The 25,123-nt window shown below is 48.3% G+C and overlaps 1 protein-coding gene across 3 annotated transcripts in view; it reads right to left on the reverse strand.

Annotated features, from left to right (window-relative positions):
* Positions 1 to 6,647: 6,647 nt before the first annotated feature.
* ALDH1L1 (aldehyde dehydrogenase 1 family member L1) overlaps positions 6,648 to 25,123 on the reverse strand; it is a 143,124-nt gene continuing 124,648 nt past the window's right edge. For all 3 annotated transcript variants that reach the window (XM_047742624.1, XM_047742606.1, XM_047742615.1), the window contains 7 exons: positions 20,952 to 21,045; positions 18,496 to 18,595; positions 16,870 to 16,968; positions 13,966 to 14,131; positions 10,086 to 10,191; positions 8,769 to 8,968; positions 6,648 to 6,991 (listed from right to left, as the gene is read on the reverse strand). In XM_047742624.1, coding sequence (XP_047598580.1) covers positions 6,936 to 6,991; positions 8,769 to 8,968; positions 10,086 to 10,191; positions 13,966 to 14,131; positions 16,870 to 16,968; positions 18,496 to 18,595; positions 20,952 to 21,045 — 821 coding nt within the window. In that variant the 3' untranslated portion in view covers positions 6,648 to 6,935. The remainder of the gene's footprint in view (positions 6,992 to 8,768; positions 8,969 to 10,085; positions 10,192 to 13,965; positions 14,132 to 16,869; positions 16,969 to 18,495; positions 18,596 to 20,951; positions 21,046 to 25,123) is intronic.

The raw sequence follows: 25,123 nt of genomic DNA on the forward strand, positions 1-25,123 counted from the left end.
AGAACTGAATGCTAGCTTATAACTTGTGGAGGAGATCTCTTCCCATCAAGATATATGGGGCATTAGGGAGGACCAAAAATCGATGTTTAACTACTCCCAAGGCCAAATTTAAAGTCCTTTCTGTTGTCCATTTATGTCTCTCTGTGCCATTTGCTCCTTGTACCCAAACTTCCTCTCCAGATAGTTTTCCCATAGGTTTAAGTAATGATGAAAATTGGGCTCCCGTGTCCACCAAAAAAATCAACTGATTTCCCCTCCACTTCAACTTTTACCCGAGGTTCGGGGAGGGGCTCCAAACCATAGCCCTTTCAGTCTCTGGTGGCCAGCATTGCTGTCTTCCTTTTGGGGCACTCCCTGGCCCAATGTCCTTTTTCCTTACAGTAAGCGCACTGATCTGAATCTAAGTCTTCCCGCCTGCCTTCTCTGTGCTTAGGCTTTTCCTTCCATTTACTATCCCCTACCCATCTCCTCCCCACCTCATGTAATGCCAAAACCTTAACCAGTTTTTTTGTCTGTTTTTCATCCTCTTGTGCATCCCTGTTGTTAAACACCTTTTCTGCTATTCCCACTAACTCAGTCAGATTCTTCCCTTCAAATCCTTCGATTTTCTGAAGTTTCCTCCTTATATCTGGGGCTGACTGACTGACAAACGCAAGATTCATTGCCCTCTGATTTTCGGGTGCCTCAGGGTCGATTGGGCTATACATTTTATAGGCTTCAATTAGCCTTTCTAGGAATGCTCCTGAAGACTCATTCTTACCTTGAGTCACCGTACTAATTCTGGTTTAGTCCAAGAGCAACTTTTACTCCTGGAAATTCAGTTCCAGGATTTCAACATATCAAAGACCAGTATTTGTTCTGAAAGTCTCCCATATGAATTTCCTTTAAGGCGGAATTTATCTTACAAGAGAATTAAAACAATTACAAATGACAAAAAACTCATAATAGATATGGTTAAATGTCAAATGATGACCCTTATCAAAACATTAAAACTTTAGGAAATGTATAGAACATCTGGAGTAGTTACAGCATTTACCCAAATGTAACTCAAGGTTTATCATTGATTTAGCAGTACTTCCTGAGTAACTGCATATAAGGGAAAAGCCTTATGAGTCAAAGAGATCTCATTTACAATTCTGGGTGGATAAAGAAAACCATTTACATTTTCTCAGAAACATCTCAATCTCTAGTGAAGACTAAATATTAACCAAATGTGAACTGTTGCAATAGCAGTTAAGCACAAAACATGTTTACCAACAGATGTCAAAAGCACAAACCTAGTTCCAGCAACCAGCGCCCTAGCACTTCATCCCATTTGTCATCCAAGCAAAACTTCAAAGCTTCAGGTTACCAAAGACTCAGAAAGCTACTTTAACAATTACCCATTAAAACCCTGAGACAATCAACCATCAGTTCAATCATCTCTTTGCTAACAGACCTCACGTTCCACCTGGGCCCATTCCACTTCAGATGCCATGCTTTCCCGCCAGCAAGGGGGAGGGGCTAGGCAGTCCATGTCGGGCCAGAGAAGGCAAGGAATTCCCCGACACAAAGGGAGTTTCAGCAGCTGCTTGGGAATATTCCTTAAAGTCTCTGTCCCGAGTTAGACTAACCCCAGTTGGCTTCAGTTATAGCCTTCAACATGAAATGAGTGAGGGAGAAGCCCCACATCTATTATGAGGAACAGAGAGATGAAAGTCAGAGTCCCCTTACTCTCTGCTTGCCCCATTCCTTCAAGCACAACAAACAACACAACAGACAACAAAAAGACAACACAAAGACAACCGTAGACCCAGCGGTCCTTACCCAGAACCTGCTGCTGGTGGGGATTTTCTCGGTCCCTGGTGACCGCCTAGGGGGACTCGAACCCCCCGACCATCTAGGGGGACTCGAACCCCTCAACCGCCCAGGGGGACTTGAACCCCCCAACCGTCTAGGGGGACTTGAACCCCCTGACTGCCCAGGGGGACTCGAACGCCCTATCAATCTACCAGCAGAGGGATGGGGCATCCCCGCATCCACTCCAGCCCTGGGGAGCATGGCCGCATCAAGCTTCTCCCTGGTGGGCTATACCCTGGAGCTCCACAACCAGACAGACAGACAAGATTCCAATACCTCCAGAGGCTTTTCCCAGAAATTCTGATGCTGGCTCAGTTCTCATTGTTTGATCTCAGATGAGTCCCCAATGTTAGGGTCAGTGATGAAAGGAACGAGACTGATGCAAAGCAAAAGTCAAGCAAAGCTTTATTTCTCGCCAAGCATCAGAAACCAAACCGACTGGTAGGGGCTGTCTTTTATGAAGAGGCTGTTAGGGTCCGTGATCAAAGGAACGAGAGGTGACGATGATGTCCCCGACAAGGCTGCTCCCAATGAGGCCACTCTGGATGAGGCCGCTCCGGACGAGGCTGCTCTGGACAAGGCCACTCCGGACGAGGCCGCTCCAGACGAGGCCACTCCAGACAAGGCCGCTCAGGATGAGGCCACACGCCGACAAGACCGCTCCCAAGACGAGGCTGCTCCGGCCAAGGCCACTCGTCAACAAGGCCGAACACCGACGAGGCCACTTCCTGGAATGACGCCGCTCAGGCGAGGCAGTTCCTGGCTCGGGGCGGCAGGCCGCTCACAGCGGTACCGCGGCTCTGTTCCGGACTACTATCACTATGATGGCTATTCTAACGGCTCCCAACGACTATCACTCCAATGACTACCCTAACGGCTCCCAACAGCTACTCTGACAGCTATTCTAAGGGCTATTCTAATGGCTATCTAACTCTTCCTACTACTCCCCCCGCCCAGCCTCATAGACTAACCTTCATAGAGGTGGTTGAGCCCAGCCCACACACAGGTGGCCCATGGGATTTCAACTCACCACAGTAAATATATGCACACCCCACTGATTGGATGTCTCCATCCAGCCTGGCCCGCCCCTATATCAGGGTTTTACAAGTAAGTTCCTCTGGCTAACCAGGCCCCTACAATGGACACAGACCATAAGTAAGAAACAAGCTCACTGAGTTGTTAAACTAGCCACTCCTGAATGATACAGAGGTAATTGTAAGAGTTGGCTCTTCCATGGTTTTCCAAAAGTAAACAAATCTGTCAGGTCTTTACTGCTTCTTAAAAGAATTGTAGAAAAAAAGAATTTTTCTAGAAGATAAATTCTAGAATTTAGAATGATGAGCATAGAGCTTTATTCATTTGGTCAATAACAACCTATTTCAATAAATACATGAAGCCTGTCCTAAGCACTGGGAGTCATGAAGTAAACAAGCTGTGCATTCTGTCCTCATTTTTTATAGTAGGCACTCAACATTTGTTCAATGAACAAATAACAACTTTAATATAAACTAGACCTTGAAACTTATCTAATCCACTCCATGAATCATATGAAAGTTAAATATTTATCTTGTTCTCACTGAGTGTTAGACAATTTTCAAAACACTGTGACATTTTATGGATAAGGGAATTGAAGCACAAAGGAAGTTTAGTAACTCATCTAAGGACAGTATGAGAAAAATTATCAAGTCATTCATTCCTAGGTACTTATCAAATGCCTACTATGTACCAAGACTGTGTTTCTAAGTGAACTGACCTCATGCATGTAATCTGGGCATGACTGCTTACTCTATGGAAGGAAGGGTTTCCATTTGATGCTCTTTGTAGAGTAATGTGCATCCTCATGTCTTTATTGTTAAACTCCTTTACCCATTTGAAATGCAGTTTATAAGGGAAATTCACTTCTTGGCCCAGCTCAGAGGACCCAATGACATTGGGATTGTGGTTAGAGTGCCCTCCAGGGACTCACTGCCCAATGTGCCTTACACATTCCCTTGGGAGAAGCAGTGCTATTGAAGGATTACTGATGAATGTGCAACCCAACCATGTACCTAAGTGTGTACTTACATAACCGGTTGTTTTCTGGAACATTCTTTGCTCCTGTACTCTCCTCTGCCTATGTCTCCTTGGGTACACAAACCGTCTCTTCCTTGAGGTTTGCCCAAGAAGAGCAGTTCACAGGAAAACACAGGGAATAGTGAGTTGATTGATGAGCTTGGAGGGAGAAGGGAAAGAAGTTTCCACCACACACTCCCACATATCCCCCAAAGACCATTTGCCTCAGCCACTGGGGGGTCACTCTCCCCATCTTCCCCCTGTAGCATTTACCAGGTCCACCTCCTCCCTACACATATTTCAAAGTCCTCTTCCCTGTATTACATAGAGCAAGCCTGTGGTCATCTTCTGATCCTGAATATCCCCATCAGCCCCTTTTTGCCTCATCAGAACATTTCTTCTGAAGAAATGCAAGGCTCTGTCTGAAATGGCTTCTGGTGAACTCTCTTTCCTCTGGCTCATTATGTTTAGATCAAGTCAGATCAACAGAGAACATAACTGGGCTTTAGGGTCCATCCTCCTCCCTACCACACCCCACTGTTGGAGGAATATATAGTGTTCCAACCATGCCACCATGTTGGTCGCTTGGGCTGCCAGTGGGTCAACATGTGCTCCGCCTACCTTGGGGAAAATCGTAAGATACAGAAGTTTGCAGTCCTACTATAAAATAGTATAAGGCAATGGTCATGATAAAAAGTTGTGTGTGTGTGTGTGTGTGTGTGTGTGTGTGTTTAGAACTCACAAGATGGGTTTCTTTCTGTACTCCAAAAAAACTAGTTGGTTTCTTCTCTCATATGGACACTGTGAGTTCCAGTTCTCTCACACTCTTGTTGGCTAGAAAACTCTGAGCTAAATAGTGGTTCAACTTCAAAACGGCATAAAATTTCACAGCATGCAGTTTTGATACCAAGCGCATTCCTGATTTTATCCTTCTGCCACACTCCTCTTTGCCCAGTTTGCTCATGAAATTTTTGTTTTGTTTATTATATGTCTAAAATGCTTTAACTCTTCAGTTAACATGGAAAAGATAAGTGCATTAAAAATCACAAGAAGAGGGGTGCCTGGGTGGCTCAGTGGGTTAATCCTCTGCCTTCGGCTTAGGTCATGATCTCAGGGTCCTGGGATCGAGCCCCGCATCAGGCTCTCTGTTCTGCAGGGAACCTGCTTCCTTCTCTCTACCTGCCTCTCTGCCTACTTGTGATCACTCTGTCAAATTAAAAAAAAAAAAACTTAAAAAAATCACAAGACAAGTTTATTTCCCCCATGTACCAGTCACCTTGGTGGATATGCACCTCCAGGATGCTGGGGATTTAGGTGTCTGCCACTGTGTGCTGCTCACCCCTCCACAGGTGTTGCCGTATCTGCATGGTCGGAAAATGCCCACCACCCTGTCTCCTGGGTCTGCTTCCAGCCATCCCAAAGGGAGGAAAAAAGGGAGCTGGAGGGGCAGGTAATCACTTCCATCCACATTCTGTCTGCTAGGCTCAGTCCCATGACCACTACCTAGCTGCAAAGGAGGTTGGGAATTCTCTCTTTCTTCAGGTCAGTCATGTGCCCATGTAAAACTTGGGGTTCTAGAACTCAAGAAAGAAGGGGATAAAGAAAATGGGTAAAAAAAAAAGAAAATGGGTAAACTAATAGTGTCACTCTTATTACTATGAGGCAATAGAAAATGCATTTCAGTCTCTGTCCTTCGTTCCTGGCACAGATCTCCTGAAATCCTTGTCATTTCCTAAGTGGTAAGAACACTAATATTTGTCTCTGACCCCATATTTGACAGAGGGCTTCCAGAACTTTTGTAAATTCCTAAACAAGAAGAGCACTAAGAGCATCTTTTATTCTATTGAGGTGATTGGTTGGGTTTCTACGTGGCAACTGGTCACCAGAAAGATGAAGCCATGATCAGAAGCTTGGCATTTTCAGCCCCCACCTTCAAACCCTCTCCAGAGAGAAGAGAGGGGCTAGAAATGGGATTAATGATTGCTCATGAATATGTGAGGAATAGTCCATAAAAATCCCAGTAGTATCGGGTTTGGAGAGCTTCCAGGTTGGCAAAGACATCAACACCCACCCCGACTCCACAGGTACAGAGACTCCTGTGCTCAGGACCCTGCCAGACTTCACCCTATGCATGTCATCATCTGGCTGCTCATCTGTATCTTTTATCATATCCTATTACACTGGGAAACATAAAGTTTCTCTGTGATCTGTGAGACCCTCTAGAAAATTAATATGTGGAGTCCAAAGGGGCAGAGCCAGGTGGGCTGGGGTGTTGAAATGTCAAGCAGAGAGTGCCATTTGGGGTAAACTGAGGCAATAGCAGGTAAGTGGAGGTGTAATGTTTGGGACCTAGGGCATGGGGGTGAAGAAGGGGGGCGCCCATAGTCCTTCAGGGTGAGAGGAAAAAGAGAGAGCAGGATGCTGGGGCCAAGGGGAAATCCACAGAGAGTCACAGAAGACACAATAGAGGGAAAGATGGAACTTTCTCCCAGCTCTGAAAGGCCAGCCTGGGGCAGCACAGTGCCAGGAAGACAGAGCTAAATCGCAGTGGGAGGCTTCTGCTGCCCTTCCTGCTTCCTCTGCTCTGCATTTCCCAGGAGTGACCCCACAGATGTCTCCCATGCCTAGCTTCCTCCTAGCTGATGCACACCCATGTTTCAAAGGTACACCTCTCCCCAGGAAACCTTCCTCCACAAGAGTGCCTGGACTGGCAGGGCCACTCAGGAGCACCCACAGATGGAATGAGAGACACAGGATTGTCACTGGCCAGAACTTTTATTCACTCTGGGGCCACTTTCTCAACCAGTCAAAGGTCTCTGTGATCAGACAGGGGTGGGGATGTTCCAGCGAGGACAGGGGTACAGGCAGGAGGCTTCCACCAGCATTTCCTGTGGAAGTGCTACATGCTCAGGAGAGGTGAAAGGCCGGGAACTCCAGGGAAGCAGCCTTGGCTTCCCCCTGCGAAGGCAGGCCCAGTTCAGGCCAGGTTGTAGAGGGCAAGGACGCATCGTGGAGAGGGGGGCTTTCTTGCAGGAGACCTTTCTTCAGTACTCAAAAGTAATAGTCTTGACCCGCAGGTACTCATTCAAGGCCGCCTCTCCTGCAAGACAGCACATACTGTGGGGAAAGGTCATCCTCACAGCGGCCCCTAGGGCTGGCCTCACCTTGTTGTGAGCACTGCAGCCTTTTTATCTTACACATCCCTGCAGCAACCGTGTGGGGTCAGCCCCAGTTACAAAAGAGAAACCAAGGCGCTAGCAGGTCCGGCATCAGTTGTGGGGTGGTAAGGATTCCACTGCAGGCATCGGAATACAGACTAACTGGGGGCAACTGTTCCAGAAACTTCCCTGCTCTAGCTCCTCTAGAGGAATGGCAGCCCGATCACCCTGAGGGCAGTCGAGGCTCTCTGGTGCGCATTGTCTGTCCCCACTGCTGCCCCCCACCTAATTCCAGGTCATGCTCCTACTGGGAAAGGGAGTCATAGGCACCCAGAATTTGGCTGTTCTGCAGCTGTTGGCTTTGGCCCCACAAACAAAATGTGGGGCCTGCAGTTGCCTGACATCTCCCCCACCTGCTAAGGTTGGCTCCAAGAGCCACGCTTCATCAGCCAGGACCTGCTGAGGTCTCTGGCCCAAACCCTGATGGGTTACTGGGGATGCCTGGTTTATGTGCACAGGACACAGGACGAGCTGGCAGCAGAGAGGATGAGCGGAAGCACCTCAGGGGCAGGGCCATAAGTGACAGAGATCAGATCCTGGGGACTTGACACCCCAGCCTCCTGAATAACAGTGGCCCTTGTAGATTCCCATTGAGGAACCAAGAAGCAGGGGTGGGAAGCGGTGGCAGACAGGGCAGACAGGCCCTGCTCTCTGGCCCCCTGTCCAACATCATGTATGTGCATGTGTCTGAGTGTGAGTCCCACCTCTGTGTGCACAGTGTACAGTGTCAGACTTTGGGGGAGAGTGTTGCTGGGGCTGCTTTCACAAGCCTCCTTGGGGTTTTCTGCAGGGTGTAAAGGATGGTGTAAGCTTAGAAAATGAAATAGCAACCTCTCTATGGTCAAGCCTCTGCTCAAACCTCCCTGAGGATCCTGAGTTGGGTTCAGGGATGAAGGCTCTGAGAGACAGCTGCTCTCCCAGACCCTGCCCTCCCCTGCTCCCACCACCACTGCTGGGCATCAGAGCTGGGATCCCCAGCTGGTGTCAGTCCTCAACTGCTGGATTCCATGGTGGCAGGATGGGGAGAGCAGCACTCATCCTAAATCACACTACAGCTTGGGGAAAGAGGAGTGCTAGACCGGACCTCCACCTCCCCTGGCAGGCCAGGTGGGGCTTGTGCTTGGCTACCTGGATGAGAGTGTCTCTGCACTGGGGACTCACACTGCCCCACTGGGCTCCACACTCAGCCTCCATGGTTTCTCCTCTTTCTGTGGATGAGGATCTGACTATGGCCCCCAGGGCCCTGCTCTCTGGCCCCCTGCCTGCCTCCCCAGCCTCTTCCCCTCTAGACTTCCCCATCCTTGCACTCAGGCCCCTGTCTGCAGCTCCTAGACCACAAAGCTGGTTCTCTCAGGACCTGCTGTCCTCTCTGCCAGGAATACATACCCTCAGGTCTTCCTACTGCCTCCTCCAGCCAGTACCTCAGCACAGGCACCACCTTCTTGGAGAGGCCCACCCTGGTCCCTACTAAAATTACCCTCCCGGTCTTCCTGCCAGATCATTCTGTCTCGTCCACTTCCTACACTCCTCACTTCCTAGCAGGATCTTGCTTACTGCCTTAATTATCCACTGTTCCCTCCCAGTTGTCAGCATGTAGCCTGGCCCCCAGGACAGGGCCTGGCACCAAGGAGCCTTAACAGATGTTCAGGATTAGGTTACCGAGGTCTTTGCCAAAGCCGGACTGCTTGAACCCTCCAAAGGGAGCGGCAACGTCAGTCTTGTTGTATGTGTTGACAAACACGGTGCCTGCCTCCAGCTTGTCACTGACATACAAGGCCTTGTTGATGTCCCTGGTGAAGATGCCAGAGGCCAGGCCAAACTCTGTGGCATTGGCTCGAGACAGCACAGTGTCCACGTCGCTGCAGGGAAAACCCACAAAGAACTCTGTGAGGAGGGTCATGGGGCCACAATGGGCATGGAACACAGAAAGACCTGTACTCCATACTCCTGGTTGGGGGGGGCAGCCCACTCCAAGCTCCCCACCACATAGGACCGTCTAAGCAAATGCACTGGGCCTACAGAAAGTGTGGAGGAGACACACCAGCCAAGCAAAGAGAAAAGAATGAGAGAGGAGGCAGAGCAGAGTCAGTCCCTTCTGGTTATCAAGGGGGATTCCCTCACTGTGTAGACAGGGGGATGGGAGCCCAGGGAGTGGGGCAGGCTGGGAACCCCCACACATTGAAAGGCCTTCCTTGGGCAGCTACACTGGGGGCATCCACAGACATCATAGGCTTGAAGACTGGGCACAATGCTCGGTAGATGGGAGAAAAGTATCTCATTCTAATACAATCAGCAAGTAAAGAAAACTTTTATAATTTTTTGACAGTTGGAAGGATAGTATATCAAGGAGGAGATGCCATTCTGCAATCTGCTGAAAGGTGCTGTTCTGAAAAATGATAATCAGGAAAAGGGCCTGTGGTAGAACAATTATGGCCAGTCCAGTTCTTCTCCCTTTGGGCCAGATCTGGCCTCAGCTAGACCAACAGGACAGGTGGAAGTGAGGTTCAGGGCTTTTTGAGGCCAACTGATGGCTCTTGAGGAGGCTTGTATCTTCCACCTGGCCTCTCTGAGGGTCTCTCTGGCTGCCCTGACATGGCACAGAGCAGAGGTGGCCAGCCACATGGAACCCTGACCAAACTGAAGACTTGCAAGTGAATTAAGTAATTTGCTACCCTAAGCCATTGGGGCTTGGGGTGGTTTATTATGCAGCAGTGGATAAGAACAGAACCCAGCATGCTGTGTGAGGCATCAAAGAGACAAGGAAGACACTCTCAGTAGGACCCAGCCTGGCTGGTCCCCTGGGGCTCTCCTAACTTCAGCACTTGAGACAGACTCCACAGGAAGCTATGCTGCATCCACAGCCCCCACCCTATCTGCATTCCTTTTCTGCATTCCCCTCCACAAAGCTCAAACAAGGACACCAGGAAGGCATGGGAGAGGATCAGGCTCTCAAGAGACATAAGCAGGACTCCCTACCCATCAGCAAATCGAGAGATGATCATAATGGGTCCAAAGGACTCCTCCTTGGCTATGAACATGTGGTCCTCCACGTCTGTGAAAATAGTCGGCTCGAAGAAGAAACCTAGGGGGAGACAGAAGTCCATGGTCTGCAGGCGGGCAGACCTCTCCCCAGCCAGGCCTGGGCCCGAAAAGCCACCATGCACACATCTTGCAGGTTGTGACACCTGTGTGGTGGCTGCTACAGATGGTGGGTGGCTTTCCCGCCCCAGACTTATGAGTTCCCAGGATCCTCACAACCCTTTCAAGTAAATGCTGCTAAGGAAGATGGGCAGCTCAGTGTTGGTCTGAGAGAGTGGCGATTCTTAACCTAGTGCCGATGGCTCTCCATCAGTCCCTATGGAGTAGATTGAGCTGGGCAGAGTGGGGAGCCTTGGACATGGGTTCTGATGGCCAGGACCCCTCAGTACTGTCTCCCTGCTTCCTGGACCGTCCGTGCAGGTGCTGATGCCCCAGGTGCAGGGGGTGAGTGCTCTCAGCCAGGAACACTCTCCTGTTCTCCTGTCAACATATGCCTTCCACCTCCTCCCATAAAGACTGCTGCTCCTACAGGCCCTGGTTGTCGATGGAACCAGTTCTGACAGCAGAAATGCTTCCTCTATTTTTAGTTTCCTAAGGAATCTCCATACTTTTCCAAAGTGGTTGCACCAACTTGCATTCCTGCCAACAGTGTAAGAGGGTTCCCCTTTCTCCACATCCTCTCCAGCACTTGTTTACTGTCTTGTTAATTTTGGCCATTCTAACTGGCATAAGGTGGTATCTCAATGTGGTTTTGATTTGAATTTCCCTGATGGCTAATGATGATGAACATTTTTTCATGTGTCTGTCAGCCATTTGTATGTCTTCATTGGAGAAGTGTCTGTTCATATCTTCTGCCCATTTTTTGACGTGATTATGTTTTTTGGGTGTTGAGTTTGAGAAGTTCTTTATAGGTCTTGGATATCAGCCCTTTGTCTGTAGTGTCATTTGCAAATATCTTTTCCCATTCCGTGGGTTGCCTCTTTGTTTTGTTGACTATTTCCTTTTTTGTGCAGATGCTTTTTATTTTGATGAGGTACCAAACGTTCATTTTTGCTTTTGTCTCCTTTGCCTTTGGAGACATGTTCTATGGCCCTGTAATTGCACTACTGGGTATTTACCCCAAAGATACAGATGTAGTGAAAAGAAGGGTCATATGTACTCCAGTGTTCGTAGCAGCAATGGCCATAATCACCAAACTGTGGTAAGAGCCAAGATGCTCTTCAACAGATGAATGGATAAAGCAGATATGGCCCATATATACAATGGAATATTACGCCTAATCAGAAAGGATGAATACCCAACTTTTGTATCAACATGGATGAGACTGGAGATTATACTGAGCAAAATAAGTCAAACAGAGAAAGTAAATTATCATATGGTTTCACTCGCTTGTGGAGCATAGGGAATAACATGGAGGACATTAGGAGAAGAAAAGGAAAAGTGAACTGGGGGAAATTGGAGGGGGCGATGAAGCATGAGAGAGTGTGGACTCTGAGAAGCAAACTGAGGGTTTTGGAGGGGAGGGAGATGGGGGATGGGTGAACTGGTGGTGGGTATTAAGGAGGGCATGTATTGCATGGAGCACTGGATGTGGTGCATAAACAATGACTCTTGGAACACTGAAAAAAAAAAAAAAAGAAAGAAATGTTTCCTCTATTTCTCTTCTAGACAGGGAGCCCCAGGACCCTGAGACTCTACTGGACTGAGATATAATTTAGCCTGAGTAAAGGAAAATTGAGAGACTTGAAAATTTCTCTAATTTCTAATCTAATTGATTAACTAGATTAACTAGTTAATCAATTAGATTAGATCTAGATTAGAATAATCTATTCTAATCAGATTAATCTGATCTAGATTAGATTAGATCTAGATCAGATTAATCTAATCTAATTTCTAATCTAATCTAATCTCTTTCTAATTTCTAAAAAATTAACCTTAAAAGCAACTTAATAAAATATTCCATACTTTTCATACATTAAAAAATTATGTTTTAACGTTAATTAGTTTTTCAAAGCTACATTCGGTATGAACACCTATTGACTCATGTGGTATGGCCTATATGCTCTCAGAATGCAAACGAGGGCTGCCCACCAGGTGTGGGAGGCTCTGCATTGGCTGGGCTCTGTCCGTTTCCTGTTCTTTCTGTACTCTTCTCTGCCCTTCTGGACTCGGCCCACATGAGGCTCCCCTACCCTCTGACAACCAACTGAGTTTGTACCTCACAGCTCTGCCCCCCACCAGCTTCCAGGAATTCTATTTCCTCCTCTTGGCCCTCAGGCCAGGAGGTGGTGACAGTTGCTCCCCAGTGTCCTGGTTTCTGGGTGATGCACCGTCAGAACTGTCCTGCAAACATGCCTTCATTTTACTCTCTCCCATCAGACCCTGAACTCTAGTGTACTGACAGCTGGGAAAGGGTGGCCATCAATGGCTATAAAACTGTCACTGCATGAGGTGCCAGGAAGCATCTGTGACACAGGAGTACCTATGGTCTGCGCCTGGATGTTATTTGAGCTGGTTGATGAATTCACCAGCTGCTGAGGAAATGGGGAGAGGTTTGTTAATCAGAGGAGCAGCAGAAGCCCAGGGAGTGGGGAAACGTGAGATGTACTCAGAGAGAGTAAAATGTGGCTGTAGCAAGGGTCATGGGCAGGCCAGTTAGCAACAGACTATGGAAGACCCTGCACATGAAGTGAGGAGTTTGAGCTTGCTGCTGCAGGAGGATGGGTCACTGCAGAAGTTGCTTCAGCATTGGGCGAGACATAATCAGACTTCCGGCAGCTACCATGAGTAAAGGGTTAGCGCAGTACAAGAGGGTCCTCAGGAAGCAGGCATGTTGCTGCAGGCAAAACAAGCTGCAGAGTCGGCAGTATGGCAGCAGGGATGCAGGGGAGGAAGAAAGATTTTTAATTTAAGGGAATGAAGCAATTAATTTAAAGTAGGAGTCAGAAAAATAGAGGAATCTAGAATTCATTGTTTCCTTCCCTCGTTCCCTCCATCAGATTAACTCAGATTTGGTGTGAGTCTCAGTGCAGGCATGAAGGACCTAATGGTGTAGAAGCCAGACATTGGGCCTGTCCTCATGTGGTGGGCAGTCTGACAAGGAAGCAGCTCGAACAGTCCATGCCACAGCCCCTGCTCCTCTGGCTCCTGTGACTTGACAAGATGGAAGATTCTAGAGAGGCAAGTGTATATCTGGGTCAGGACACTCAGATAACGTGATGAATTTGGTACCTGTTCAGTCTCAAGGGCCTGCGGACATGCCGGTGGAGGTGTCTAGGTGATCAGGAATTCTGGATGGAGGAGCCTGGAGGCAGGTACTTGGGAGAGTGTGAGCCACTGCAGGGAGTGAGACCCTCCAGGGAAAGGGTCTGCCATGAGAAGTGCTCCAAGTTCAGGATATACCTGGGGCTATACCTCCATTCAAGGCACAGGTGAAAATGGAGGTTCAGCGAAAAGTGACCACTGAGAAGTAACAGCAAAGACAGAAAGCTATGGAAGCCAGTGCCATGGAATCCACAGGAGGAAAGAATTTCAAGGATGCAGAGATATTTAAGGCAAATCAAAGTCCCCTACTAAACCAGCACTGACTAGATTTTAGAACTGGTGTCTTCACCTTGCCAATATAACACCTGGTCTGGCTGGGGTCCAAATAGCCAAGGACACCACAGCCAACGTCCCAAATAAGCCCTGAGGTCTGGGAGCCTAACCATAGAGTTTGTGGAGTTCAGACACCTGCAGTTAGAGTGGGGCAGGAGACCAGAGGCCATGCTACCTGCCCTCCAGTTCACCCCAGTAAGCCAGAAGTGCTCTGACTGACCTGGCCGAGAAACTTGTCTCCCACCACAGACCAGCGTGGCCCCTTCCTCCACACCATGCTGGCAGTACTCTACCAGCTTCTGCAGGTGGGCTTGGTGGTTCTGCGGCCCATGGTTGGTGTCCCGGTCTAGAGGGTTGCCAATCTTCATCTTCCTTACCTCTTCTACCTGTGGAGAGTCCTCCCAGTCAGGTCCTGGTCAGGTACCATGGTTTCTGTTGATATTCCCAACCTGACCCGCCTACCAGGTTTGCATGTTTGGTGACCAGCCACTGGGCCCTGAAGAAAGTCTACACACCCTCAGGACAGTCTCAATTCTGGTTCCAGATCTGCCTTCAAGGCTGAAACCCCAAATGCCTCTAATGTACAAGGAGACCCAAACCTAGCATCAGACAGGCTGAGAGAAGAGAGGTGTCCAGGGATAGGGTGAGGCCCAGACATGGGTCAGCAAAGAGTGTGTCCCTATAGTGGTCCTGCACTCAGCTTCATAGGCTGAGAAGCTGAGAGATCACTTGTCTGGGACCTCCAGAATATGGAGTGGGGGTGGGGCAGGGAGATACATGTCCTGCCACAGTGCAGAGGAAGAGACTAGGTGGAAAGGTCTGGGCCTTGAGTCCATCCACTCCTGCTCCCACAACTTCCTGCTTCAAAGCCCAGCTTCAAGGTCCCCTCCTCTGGAAAGGCTTCCCTGTTGCCTCAGCCAGCCTAAATGTAGGTCTAGGCTTTGCCCCTTGGAGACATGGGTTTTAGACTCTATAAAAGATGTGCTACATAGTATCTGATGGATTCTGGGGCTGGATGCAGAGAGTCAGAAAAGCCACTGGATACGGGATGCTGTGCTATGGAAAAGAACTTAGATGGCCCTACCAGTGGGAGGTAGACATCAAACCTTCTGGACCCCTGGCTGGGGTTCACCCCTCCTGTTTTTGCCACCTCTCTCCAGGCTTCTTCCTCAGTTTCTTAAGATCAACAAGGTCATCTCCACCCTCACTGTAGGTGCCTCAAGGTCAGGCTTGACTGGCTGCCTCCTCTGAGGCCAGGGCTACTTCACCCCTCCATTCAGGCTCTATATCCCCCAGCCAGGCCTAATCAGAAGACACTCAAGCCCCCAAGGACCAGCCCCTACCCTCTCACCAAGGACCCCTTAGCTCTTCTGTGCTGAAGAGAGTCCCTATCCCTGCTGTGCTCCTCTTCTCTGTTCCCACCTGGCCACCAACTCTCCCCTACCCCCAACTCCATCCCTAGGATGCCAAGAGTAATAATGCTGAGTATCCTGGATGTGCCTCTCACTTCCCATATTTGGGAGCTGAAACTCCCCTGACAGTTCTCCTGGGATTCTGACCCCTATCCTCACCCTGTGGGGGTTTCATGAATCCTTTGCAGACCTGGAGGGGGCCGGGGCTTGCCCAGCTATGTTCTCCACAACTATATCCTTTCAGTGAGCTGCCCCCTCATAGGCCCTCCATCATGACTCCCCACCCATGCCCCAGATTCAGCTAGTCCTATACTGGGCCCTGTCTCAGCAAAGGACTCGCTCAGCCAGGCTGCCCGGCTCCCAAACTACAGTGGGTTATGCATTGTATTCACTTCTCATGGAGATAGGTTTGAATCTGAGCTAACTTGTAACTTGTTTGGGCAGGCAGAATGTGGCAGAAGCAACCTTGAGAGGTCCCAAGAAATCTTTACACTCCTGTTCTCACTCCTAGGAGTCCTACCATTGTCCCTGCATGTGTCTGAGCACACACTACAGGATGAAGGACTGCAGGGACAAAGATGAGCCATCCCAACGCAGCCACCAAGCGCCCCCGCCGACAGCAGATGAATGAGCAAGCTCAGGCGAACCTAGGCTGGTGCCCACAGTGCCCACCCACAAGACCATGACTGCATGAATGGCTGTTAGCCCAAGCCACCAAGTGGCAAAAGCTATTACACTCCCTTCTAGAAACCCTGTTTCTTTCCTCACGAATATTTTGATTCGTTATCCAAGACCCTCCCCAGAACTCCTTCCTCACAGCTGCCTCGCCTTGTCCCAGTCCTGCTCTGTCTTTTCCCCTGGCTTCCTAAATACAGTTTTTTACACCAGCACGTAGGGGCTGTGTTCCAACATCTTCTCTCATATCCGCTGGGATCAGACACTGCTTGCCAGGATGTGGGGAAGGATTCTTGGCTGAAGCTTAGCCAACTGGAGCTCTGTAGGCTCTACAATCACTGAATGAACCAGGGATGGACCTGGGACCCAGTGACACCAATCAGCATCCTCCCCCACAGCTTTTTCCAACAGAGTCAGTGGGGCAGAATAATCTCCCCTTTGTTCCTGTCTTGTAAGAATGTAGGAGAGGCTGTGAGTGTCACACCCCACCCTCTTTGGTACCCACCCACCTCTCACAGCTGCTGGTCCCAGGTCCCAGCCCATGAACATGTGAGTGAGCCCATGAACACTCACAGCCAGCAACTGTTGACAGGGGACAAATGCCTGGCCCCTTGACCCCAGGGGTACACCTAAGAGGTATCATTTGTGCTCCAGAGCTTCTATCTGTGGGCCAGGCTAGGGCTAGATGTCACTTTGAGACCAGACCTGTCTCTGTCCTCTCCTGGTCCCTCCCACCTCCCAGGCTTCCCCTGACAGCTCACCCACAGTGAGCCACATGCACCTCAATCCCTGGCTTAGGGTTCACTGTTCGGGAACTGACATAGGACAGGCCCTTTTTGGTTATGTCAGTGTGAGCTGCAGAGTTACCATTTCTTGCTGAAATAATAAAAACATGTGAAAAAGGATACAGTTTTGCCTGAGGGTTTCCTGATTCAGAAGGACAGTGCCCGACTCCACCTGGTCCAGCCCCGCCTCCCTGCCCACTACCCCTGAAGCACAGGTGGCCGTCACAGTGAAGACTCTGCAGCAGAACTTACCACCTTCTGTACAAACTCGTCATGGATCGAGTCCTCTACAAAAAGCCGTCCTGCTGCAATGCAGTTTTCCCCCTTGTTGAAGAAGACGGAGCTCATCCCCTTTGGAGAATGGATAAGGATGCTGGCTCACAACTGCTCTTGGGGTGCCAGCCTCCCACATCCCACCTATCCACGCCCAGTTACCACCACCTTATAGGGAAGGGTAGGAATGTGTGTCTCCAGTCTCCAATGGGATGGCAGCCCAGGCCCAGCCAGCAATGGACATACAGGCTCTACTCATTCTTTAGTCACTTCAAGAGAAGAAATGAGTCCCATCCCCTGGGGGGACACCTGTGTTCACATTACAAAGAGTGGAGGACAAGAGGGAGTGGAGAGGAGACCCTGTATGCAGGTGTACTCCCTGGGGTGATACAGGAGGAGTCAGAGTCCACACTCTTGGGGCTGAGCCTGGAGAGTCTGTTAGCTTGGAGCAGGCAGCAGACACAGGCAAAGGCAGGCAGACAGCCCCCCGTCTTGGGAGGGACTGGGTGCCAGCCTAGGCCTGAGAGAACTCCTGGCAGCCGTCCAGAATAAGTGTCCTCAGAGGCTCAAGGGAGCCTGCATTTTGGACCTGGAAGCCCTGTTTGGTGGGCGGGGGGCTGTGGGGACAAGGGAGGAGCGAGAGCTTGGCTCTCCTGGCAGCTGGGATTGCACTGCCCAATAACATGGCCTGGGCCTTTGGCCCTGAAGTAATGGCCTTGGCACTGGTGCCAAGACCCTTTGGAAAAGGACTTGCCTCTCTCAGTTTCCCTACCTGAAGCTGCACTCCCTTTTATGTCTATGCGGGGCATCATATTGTCCTCTAAGGCACAGCGAGACTTAGAGGGAATGAGGCATATTTGGACACCTGGTTGAACTGACTTGTTCCCACAGGTGTGGAAAGGGGGACCAAGGGGGCGCCTGGGTGGCTCAGTGGGTTAAGCCGCTGCCTTCAGCTCAGGTCATGATCTCAGGGTCCTGGGATCGAGTCCCACATCGGGCTCTCTGCTCAGCAAGAAATCTGCTTCCCTCTCTCTCTCTCTCTCTCTCTCTGCCTTCCTCTCCATCTACTTGTGATCTCTCTCTGTCAAATAAATAAATAAAATCTTTAAAAAAAAAAAAAAAGAAAGAAAGGGGGACCAAGGCATAACAATGACAATGACAACATGAACAAAAGAACCACTGACACACAGCACCCGCCACATCTTCTTAGCCCTTCAGACTTCATAGCTTGTTGAATCCCTGTAATAACCATAGGTGTATTCTCCCTATGATACAGGTGAGAACACGAAGCCCAGAAACATTGAGTAACTTGCCTGAGGCTGCCCAGTGAGTCAGTGGAGGAGCTGGGCAAGTGGACACGGGAAAAATGAAAAGTTGTCATGCTGATTTCAGAACAGATGGAACTGTGGCTTACATTTATCATTCTGTGAAGCTGATCTCAGTAATTCTGATAGTTATGAAACTTCTTGAGAAATTTGTTTCCTGGAAGGCATATGTCATTCCTTGTCCCCTAGGTCCCTTCCTGCCAGTCTAGGCCAAATGTGTGAGTTTGACTGTAGAATCAGAGATGGGTGCCCCACCTCCACCCCTCAGGCAGGCTCTCACCATCTGCACAGCCTTGCTGAGGTCACAGTCAGCAAAGATGATGAGGGGCGACTTCCCTCCCAGCTCCAGGGACACCTTCTTCACGTTACTCAGAGCGCAGCTGAAAGGGACAGAGATTGGTAGGGTAGGGCTGGGTCCTTGGGAGACTGAGACATGGGGGTTCCAGGTGGAGGGGCCAAGGGAAGCTGCAAAACATGCTTTGCTCAAAAAACAAGCAGGGGGTCAGAAGGAGTTTCTCCCCACTCCCATGCTCATCAGCTCTCCCTAACTTCCTCCCCTTGCCACAGTGCTGCCTTCCTCCTCTTCCACACCCAGGCCCACACCCACCGCAGGGCCTTTGCTCACACAGCCCTCTCTGGATCACTCCTCCTTCAGGTATCCTCAAAGCTCATTCTTCACTTCCTTCTGGGCTCTGCTCCGTCCCTTGATGGGGTACCTGCCTGACTGCCCCCTATAAATGGCATGCCCCTGTGCTCTGTGCCTGTTGTGCTATGCTGCATGTTTTATTTGTGTCCAACCCTACCCATCAAAGCTTAAGTCCCACCAGGGCAGGCAGGCATTTGTCTGGTCAAGCAGCGGTGTTTGGTAAACATCCAATGAATAAACCAAACACAGAACCCTTCCCCAATTGGGGCAGCTGCCATGACGCAGGGACTCCAGCACCTCAGATTTTCAGTGACAGGTGCAAACAGAGAGAAGCCGGGAATCCTGTGCATGCTACATGGTGGACACAAAGTGGACTCACTGATACTGTCCTCTCAAGGGACACCCAAAGGACTGGGCCAGGGAAAAATAGGCATGGCACAGGGTCGGGGGGTGGGCATGCTCTTCACTCAGGACTGACCCAGGAAGAGGGCTTCCATCTCAGGCACCAGCCACAGCAGGCTTGAAAAGTCCCCAGAAGATGGCAGTCCCACATTGACAGGATGTCCCAAACCTCCTGCCCTGCAGTCCTCAGACCTGACATTTACTGAGCCCTCTCTGGCCTTAGCACACATGCCTATACAGCACTGGGGAGACCAGCTAGCTTTTGAATAATGATAGGTAAATAAGCCACTGTGGCTGCTTGCAGCTACCCTCCCACTGTGTCCAACAGTCCTGCACCACAGCCAGCCTCCCTCTCTTCAATGTTGAGGTTTGCTCTCCTGCACTCAAAATGAAGCAGTACAGCTCCATCTGGCCTCCTCACAGGCTGTAACATCAGCCTCTACTGACCCTAAAGACACTCTACCAGCCACACTGGCCATGGCTCCTGACCCAGAAGAGGATCTCATCATGTAAAGCTGTTGTGATCAAGCATGGCACCACTCAGGGTCCAGGATGCACCCTGGCTCACAGAGCGGGTGTGGGGCCAAGAAGTGAGAATCCCATCTTGTGGTGCATAGACGGGCTCATAGAGAGCAGGGTCAGAGGCTGCAGAAGAGTCCAGGGAGAAGGAACACTGCTCTGCACTGGGGGCTACAAGGAGATGTTGTTTTAACACGAGAGAAGCCTTTCTCCTCATGGAATTTTCATGTCATAGCTGGACTGCCCCGGGAGATCTCAAGCATGAGTCTTGCAACAGAGACAGAGGAGGGTGGTCACATGAGCTCAGAGAAAAGCGGCAATATGCCCAACAAAAGCCCCAGCTCCTCTCTATTTGTACTTTTCACTCAAGTACAGATGCCTGAAATCTACCCCCTAGAATTCAGCTTCAGTGGGGTGGGGCTCAGGCATCCCGTGGTTGTCTTGAGGATGCCAGGGTTACAAGGTACTATGTGGTGGTCCAGCCCTCTCCAAGCTCATCAGCTACACAGACCAGTACCACGGAGCATGAAAACTACCTTTGCTAAACTGATGGGGAAACTGAGGCCTGGAAGGGTCAGGGCTAGGCCCTAGTCATTATCATGAATTAGTGACAGAGCCAGGAACACAACCCCAGCTGCCTGAGGCAAGTCCAAGGAGTAAGAGATGAGAGGATGTTCTAGAACAGAGCTGTCCGATAGAGTAGAGCAAACACCTCAAATACCAGCCACATATGTAATGACAATTCTTTTGTAGCCACTAAAAAACTAAATTAAATTTTAGTTTTAAAAGAAAACTAAAAAGAAACCAATGAAATTAATTCTAACATATTTTATTTAACCCAATTAATAAAAAATATCATTTCAACTTGCAATCAATATAAGAAGTTATTAACAAGGCACTTTGTATACTAAGTTTTCAAAATCTGGTGGACCTTTTACACTTGAAGCACATCTCAGTACAGAGCAGCTCTGTCACACTTGTGCTGGTGGCCCCAAATTTCACTGAGTCTTCAGCAGTCCCCTGGTCTGAGTGTGCTCCACAGAGCAGCTGCACCAGCCTCACCAAGAGCTGGTCAGAAACCCAGACACAGAGTCACAACCTGCGTAAAGCTCACCCACAGCACTGTCCACATCCCAACACTGTGATCAGAGGTACCTTCAACCACCTACCTCTTCATGATGTGTTTTCCCACCTCTGTGGAACCTGTGAACCCAATTTTCCGCACATCAGGATGGTCTGAGAGTCTCTGGCCAATCAGCGAGCCTGTAGAGAAGAGTGGACAAGGGGTCAGGGGGCTGCCAGGTGCTGAGGGGGAGGTACAAGCTCCACCACCCTCCACATGTCCATCTTGAGGCCAGAATTCTGGGCACTTGCACCCCAAGTGCTTAGTGCCCTCAGTCCCAGGGCTCACTGTGCCTCATTGCCTGCCATGGGCAGAATTGTGTCCCCTCAAAATTCATTATGTTGAAGTCGTAACCAGTACCTCAGATCTGACTGTATTTGGAGACAGGGTCTTTAAAGAGGTGATTAAGTTAAATGAGGCCATCTTCTCTTTCCTTCAACACACACTATCTCCTCAGCTGATCTCACCCTGGCCCACCTCTTCAAATGCCATCTCCAGAAACAACATCCTCTAAATGTGTCTGGGATCTGGATCCATTTGTGATTCCTCTGACTGTTCAGCATCCTTACTTGGATATCTAACAGCCTCTCAAATACAACATATTCAAAATCAAACTAAATCTTTCCCCAGATGTGCTCCTCCTCCAGGTTCTCCATTTCAGTAAACAACCTCTCCTTGAAACCATTTTTTGAAGCCAAGAATCTGGGAGTCAGTCCTGACAGTTCCCTCCCCACCTTGTCAACTGCCCAGTCCTGGGCTTCTCTACCCACCCAGTCCCTCCGTTTCCATTGCTCCCTTGCCTCCAAGCTCATAAAACTGCATGTGCCCAGGTGAACCTGTGAAGATTTTGGTTTAGTAGGTTTGGAGTGGGATACTTGCATCCTCCCTATATAGTTAAAGTTCTATATATCATTAAAGCTCCAAATATAGTGAAAGCTCTATAAGTGATTTTTTTTGAAGATTTACTTATTCATTTTAGAGAAAGAGGAAGCACAAATGTGGGAAGGGGCAGAGGGAGAGAATCTTCAAGCAGACTCCCCACTGAGTGCAGAGTCCAACACAGGGCTCCATCCCACAACATATGAGATCATGACCTGAGCTGAAACCAAGAGTCAGATGCTTAACCGACTGAGCCACCCAGACGCCACAGGTCTCTAAGTGATCATGATACTAATTCCATTCCACCATTCTTGTTAAAAAGAAAATAACTGCTTGGGAGATAAATATTTGCAAAAGATGTATCTGATAAAGGACTGTTATCCAAAATACACAAAGAGCTCAACAATAAGAAAATAAACAACCCAATTAAAAAATGGGCCAAATATCTGTACACACACCTCATCAAAGAAGATAAACAGATGGCAAATGAGATATGTAAAGATGCTCAAATATATTATTAGAGATTGCAAATTAAAACAACACTACACACTTATTAAAATGGCCAAAATCCAAAAAGCTGACAATACCAAATGCTGGAGAGGATATGGAGCAAAAGGAATTCCCATTAATCGTTGATGAGAATGCAAAATGGCGCAACTGCTTTGGAAGACAGTTTGGCCGTTTCTTACAAAAGTAAACATAACCTTACCATAAGATCCATCCATCACACCCCTTGGTACTTACCAAGTGAGTTGAAAACTTGTCTATATAAAACACCGCACACAGATGTTATGAGCAGCTTTATTCATAGCTGCGAAAAACATGGAACCAACTGATATGTCCTTCAGTAGGTGAACAGATAAATCACCTGTGGTACATCCAGACAATGGAATATTATTATTCAGATTAAAAAGAAATGAGCTATCAAGCCATGAAAAGATATGGAAGAAACTTAAATGCATATTACTAAGTGCAAGAAGCCAACCTGTAAAGACTATATACCATATGACCCCAACTATATGACATTCTGGAAAAAGAAAAACTATGGAGATAGTTAAAGATTGGTGGCTTCCAAGGACTGGTGGGAGGGAGAGATGAGTAGACGGAACACAGGGAAGTTTTAGGGCAGTGACACGATTCTGTATACCACAATGGTAGAGGCATGTCACTATATATTTGTCATGAATGTACAACACCAAGAGTGAATCCTAATGAAAACTGTGGACTTTGAGTGATAATGACATGTCAGTGTAAGTTTGTCAATTGTTACAAACCTACCACTCCGGCATAGGATGTTGATAGTGAGGGAGGCTGTGTGCATAGGGGGTGTGGGGTATAAGGAAACTCTCTACACTTTCAACTCAATATTTCTGTGAACCTTAAACTGCTCTGAAAAATAATGTTTTTACTATTACTACTACTAACAACAATAATATCACTGTTATAGGTTATCAAAGAAATATTTATGAGAAGGTATCATGTATCAGATTACAAAGAAATTCTCCATTTTAAAGATTTTGTTTTTAAGTAATCTCTACACCCAATGTGGAGCTAAAACTCACAGTCCTGAGATCAAGAGTTGCATGCTCCACTGACTGACAGGGCCAGGTGCCACAGAAAACTTCCATTTCAGAAAGCATCGTGTACAACTACTATGGGTTAGGTTGTGTCTTACCCCATTCCTATGTTGATATCCTAACCCCTAGGCCCTCATAATGTGACTTTATTTGCTCTCTCGTTAGTGGTACTTTGTTATAGCAGCACTAGTAAACAAATACACGGGCCATATTCTCTAATCATGACCTAATAAAACTAGAATAAGAAGAGAATTTTAGAAAAAATAAACTTGGAAATTCCTTTAGTCTTCTTTCTTACTGGATCAGAGAAGATAACAGAACTACAGTTGCATGTTGCTTTGGAATAACAAAAATAGAGGAGGCAAGATGGTGGAGTATGGGACCCCATTTCAACTGGTCCCCTGAATTTAGCTGGATATCTACCAAACTATTCTGAACACCCATGAAATCAGTCTGAGGTGTAAGAATTTATATTTGGATCTTTACAAGCAGATAAGCACTGTTTTTTGCAAGGTAGGAAGTGCAGAGTCACAAATCTGTAAGGAGGTATCAGAAGATAAACAGAAGGGGGAGGGAGGCACCATAAGCTGGTGCATGGTAAGTGATATAACACCAGAGCACAAAATCAGAACCTTTAGAAATCTGCTCTAAGGAGTGACATCCCTCTTGGAAAGGAGATCTGGAAAGGAACAGGCAGAATTCTAGGAGAGCATTGTGGTCTCGGGATAGAAGCCTCAGAGCCAAAGGGGCTTCCTGAACTGGCAACGAGCAGTGGAGCCAGGAAGCAGCTTATGGTCAGTGAGTCCAGGAATGGTTTCTCAGCTCAGATCACCATAAACTGCAAGCCAGCTTGGTTGAGAACTACTCTTCTCTTGAGCAGCCTGAAAAAAATCAGGAGCCTGGGCCCACAACCAGGCAAAAACTCACAGAGCTGTAGAGGCTGGGAAAGGGTTTTAGAGCAGTGCTCACACATGATCCAGGGGCTGTGGGTGAGAGGGTGAGCTCGCAGTTGCTCACGGTTTTAGAAGCACAAAGGTCAGCGCCAGGCCTGGGTCCCCGGGACAACCTCTGAGTCACTGGAGGGGAGGCTGTGGTTTTCAATGGCGCATACAGAAAAGGAGACTGTTTGCCCTGGAGGGTTTATTAAAGAGTGCAGACTGTGAATTTTCTGCACCAGGCCAGAAGTTTGGGTGTGGTCATTTTTGCTCTACCCCTCAGGAGAAGCACAAAAAACTGCCACAGAACAAAAGCACAAGAAGACTAGTTTCCACTGAGCCCATTCCCTGACAGGGGGCAGGGTAACTCCACCCACACAGGGTTGCCTGAGAAACATCGCACCATACTCCTTCCCCAGAACAGGCTGGAAGAACAAGAGGACAACAACCTTACAGACCCCATAAGACTGTAAAATCCCAACAACAGGGGAAAATAGTATGGTGAGCTCCAGGTGTTGCCTCACAGCTTCTTTATTTTTCACATTTAATTCTCTTTTTCTTTGTTTTCTTTCTCTTATGCTTTTCCTCTGTTTTATTCTTTTTACCTTTTTCTTGTTTCAGTTAGATGTTTATTATATCAACTTGTAATTCATAGTAGCTTTTTAACTTGTATTTTTTCACACCTGTATGTTTTTATAGGCATATGCTCTTTTGTAGTCCTTTCTTTACTCTTCAATTTTAGATATATATGTAATATATATACATAAAATTATAAGGATATATATATATATATATATACACACACACACACACACACACATACATAT

The sequence above is a fragment of the Lutra lutra genome, chromosome 1 (assembly GCF_902655055.1).
Source record: "Lutra lutra chromosome 1, mLutLut1.2, whole genome shotgun sequence".
Taxonomy (NCBI): domain Eukaryota; kingdom Metazoa; phylum Chordata; class Mammalia; order Carnivora; family Mustelidae; genus Lutra; species Lutra lutra.